Consider the following 3,923-nt stretch of genomic DNA (forward strand, 5'->3'; position numbering starts at 1 on the left):
GGAATGATACGCAAGCTTTGAGTATTCGCGGTAAAAAGAGAGGAGTGTATGCGCCAAGTGGTGTGACAGAGGGCGTGTCTTAGACCTGTTTAACAAATTTGGCCCGTTTCCGAATTGACCCGCACCGGTGGCGTCCGTGAGCAGGCAACCGTAAAGGAAAAGTCCTCCCGCCGTGTCACACTCACACTTGCCGCCGTGTCACACTCACACTTGCAAAGCTATGAAAGTTCGTCGCAGTCAGTAGTCCAGAGTTAGTCCAGTTCCAGTTCTGATGTGTTTACTATTATCTGTTTCTACCACCCCACGACAGAAAAGTTGTCAAAGATGCTTTGCTCTAGAAGTCAATGATAGGCAGCGCATTTTTCTTTTAGAAAAAGGAAATGCTAAATTTCAGTCGACTGAGATTTAGCAAAGTCTCAGTCAATGCTATATTCGTTAGATCTTGCGTGGAGATCCGTGTGTTTTTTTCTTTTTAATATGTTCTATAATTTGAATGAGACATGTCCTTTAAAAAACGTATACCTACGAAACTTTCCTTGCTACCAACCAAATCCCGCTCCCGTACTAATCACGTACTGAAACCCGCCAACTCATTATGTAACCCTCTCCGGCCTGTAATAAACCGTCGGTGTAACAAAGCTTATTTGGAAATAGTACAGGAAGTTGATAGGATGACACTTGCCATCCTAAAGAGTTGTTTGTTTTGTTCCTACGCACAAAATAAGCCTTAAGGGCATGTGTAGATTCTTCCAAAAACACAGAAAATAAAAATATTCCTAAGAAATTCTCCTTCACGTTTCCTACAAACCAAACTCATATATAAGAAAGTTTCCTCTGGAATCTTTGTCCTAGGCTTTTCCTTTTAAAATCTTTCAAACCGGATGACGCTCTATTCATCAACTTTCATGGTACTATAAAAAACACCAAAAATAAGATAATACACCCAGGTCTATCAACCACCCAGCGATGATTACAAGCACTGGAACGAGTAGAAGGCGCGTCGCCGCTATCGCCCCTTCTTCACCAAAGCCGGTTAAAATTCGTTATAGAAGATAGTTAAGTTGTCATGCTAAGGCCTAGAGAAACAACACACGAGAACAACAATCGTCGTTCATGAAGAGATATGTAGACACGTGATCGGTGCTGCATCTGCTCCTATATAAACACATACCACGCTCCCTCCAACCACATAGCAACCAGTACGTGGCATAGTCCTCACTAGTTAAGTCACTAAGCAACCCCTGGAGGTAACTAATTAATGGGTTCTATCTCCGACGACGAGGCGGCTTGCATCTACGCGATGCAGCTGGCAGCGGCAGCTGTCTTGCCGATGACGCTCAAGAACGCCATCGAGCTGGGCATGATCGAGATCCTCGTTGGCGCTGGCGGGAAGATGCTTTCGCCGTCTGAGGTGGCCGCCCAGCTGCCGTCGACGGCCAACGCGGAAGCACCGGCCATCGTCGACCGCATGCTGCGGCTGCTGGCATCGCACAACGTTGTGTCGTGCGAGGTGGAGGAAGGTAAGGACGGCCGCCTCGCACGCCGGTACGGCACCGCGCCGGTGTGCAAGTGGCTCAGCCCCGACGAGGACGGCGTGTCCTTGGCCCCGATGGTCCTCTTGAACGACAAGGTCATGCTGGAGAGCTGGTGAGTTTGATCGACTTTTTAACTAATGACCTTGATCAACTTCCTTCAATATGCATCGCTTTTTCCTTGATCATAGTTTCTGTTCATGGCGGACGAGTGGGTCCATAGGTATAGCGTACTAGCTCTAAGCATGAACTAGAATCTGAGTTGAAATAGTAGAAAATAAAATTATACGGTCCTTCTTCCAAGAAGCGCACAAAATCAAGAACATGTATTCTAGGTCTTCCTCTTCTTCATCACACATATGTACGATTCCTATATGACATGGTCTCTAGCTAGCATGTAAACAGGGATCGAGTGCTAGTACTTTGTAAAGAAATAGCGCAAGGGAAATTCAAGGTTGAAGCACTTCTTTCTGACAAATATTTTATATAAATTTCCATATGGTGATTTTTTGGCACTATGTAGTATACTTAAATTTAAAGTCGGTAAATGTTTTAAAGGTACCATTTGAAGGACACTGTCCTTAACGGTGGCCTGCCATTCGAAAAAGCGTACGGAATGACAGCGTTTGATTACCAAGGAACGGACCCGCGCTTTAATCGCGTCTTCAATGAGGCCATGAAGACCCACTCCATGATCATCACCAAGAAGCTCCTGGAGTTCTACAAGGGCTTCGATGGTGTGGGCACCCTCGTGGACGTCGGTGGCGGTGTGGGCGCCACCATCCACACCATCCTTTGCAGGTACCCAAGCATCGAGGGGGTCAACTTCGACCTCCCTCACGTCATCTCCGAGGCACCATCCTTTGCAGGTGTGCACCACATAGGTGGTGACATGTTCAAGAAGGTTCCCTCTGGGGACGCAATCCTCATGAAGTGGATACTCCACGACTGGAACGATGAGCATTGCACGACGCTGCTGAGCAACTGCTACGATGCACTACCCGCGCATGGCAAGGTGGTCATAGTGGAATACATCCTGCCAGTGAAGCCCGACGAAACGGCCACAGCACAGAGGTCCTTCGAAGCCGACATGATTATGCTCACACACACACCCGGCGGCAAGGAGAGGTACCTGAGGGAGTACGAAGAGCTCGCCAGGAGCGCCGGGTTTGCCAGCGTCAAGGCCACCTACGTCTACAGCAACATATGGGTCATTGAGTTGAACAAATAGAACCTGCATGTGTGCTAGTATGTGGAGTTTCCACTGCTCCCTTAAATTTCTCTTACTCTGAATCAGCAATATACATAATAAAGGATTGGCTACAAGAAAAGTTGTCTCAAGAGCTGTAATTTCTAAATCAACAAAATTACTTCTTTTTTGCGATGGTCAACAAAATTACATTGTCAAGCCTAGTTTGTGTAGCTTTGGGGCTTAAACGTGCAAGTGACTAGTTGCATCGTGACCTTGTTTTATACATGTATGGAATGCATATGAATGTAATAGATTGATATGAATGTGTATAGATATTTATTGCTGCGTGTTAGACTAAGTATATATTAGATATACGTGTTGTAACACAGCTTGTATTTGTACGGTTCTCTCTTATAAATATATGACAGCCGTACCTACCAAGGGTATCGAGCATTGTTCCAAACCCTAATACGTCTAACATGGTATCAGACGACGCGTTCCATCCGCGTCATGCTTCCGCTGCCTCTGCTGCCGTCGCGCCGGCCCCCGCCGCCGTGCCGCCCCTCTCCACTCTGGCGATGGAGTCGCCGTTCCTGGCGTCGCCTCCACTTGCCTGGGCCCGATCTACTGCGACGGGATCACAACCTCCTGCGCCACAGCGATCGCCCGCCATGCTGCCGCCGCCTCGGTCGCCTGCTGCGCTTCCGATCGAGGCCACCCCGATCCAGTCGCGGGGCGCGCCTCCACCACCGGCCTCCTACGGTGGTCCTCCAGCCCCGGCCCCGTACCACGATGCGCCGCTGGCCTCGGGGCCCTATGGCCTTCCCATCCAGGCGTCGTATGGCGGCCCGTACCCGGTGCCCTACCTTGCGCCGTCGGCTGCGTCGTATGTGCCGTATGCTGCTCCCGCCCCGACGTCCTACGCCGCTGCCCAGATGTACGCCGCTCCTCCTGCGCTCCCGTATGGTGCGCACTCCCCGGCGGCTTATGGCGATCCTCAACAACCATCGGCCGATGCACTAATCCCATATAGTGTTGTCCTGCCGCCTGGTCCGCCGCCTGATCTGCCGCTCTCCGCGCCGATGGCCGAACCAGGGCCTTTTCACTTCGCCCATCTAGTGACGGTGAAGCTTTCTGCTGATAACTATCTCCTGTGGCGCGCTCAAGTGTTGCCGCTGATGCGTAGCCACTACCTTGAA

The 3,923-nt window shown here is 49.9% G+C and overlaps 1 protein-coding gene across 1 annotated transcript; it reads left to right on the forward strand.

The window, feature by feature from the left end:
- The first annotated feature begins 1,178 nt into the window (after window positions 1-1,178).
- On the forward strand, window positions 1,179-2,931 carry LOC109764885 (tricetin 3',4',5'-O-trimethyltransferase). Its single transcript, XM_020323670.4, has 2 exons — window positions 1,179-1,647; window positions 2,091-2,931. The coding sequence occupies exons 1-2, from the start codon at window positions 1,259-1,261 to the stop codon at window positions 2,761-2,763; spliced, it is 1,062 nt and encodes a 353-aa protein (XP_020179259.1). The 5' UTR covers window positions 1,179-1,258; the 3' UTR covers window positions 2,764-2,931.
- The last annotated feature ends 992 nt before the right edge of the window (window positions 2,932-3,923 follow it).

The sequence above is a fragment of the Aegilops tauschii genome, chromosome 5, assembly GCF_002575655.3.
Source record: "Aegilops tauschii subsp. strangulata cultivar AL8/78 chromosome 5, Aet v6.0, whole genome shotgun sequence".
Taxonomy (NCBI): Eukaryota; Viridiplantae; Streptophyta; class Magnoliopsida; order Poales; family Poaceae; genus Aegilops; species Aegilops tauschii.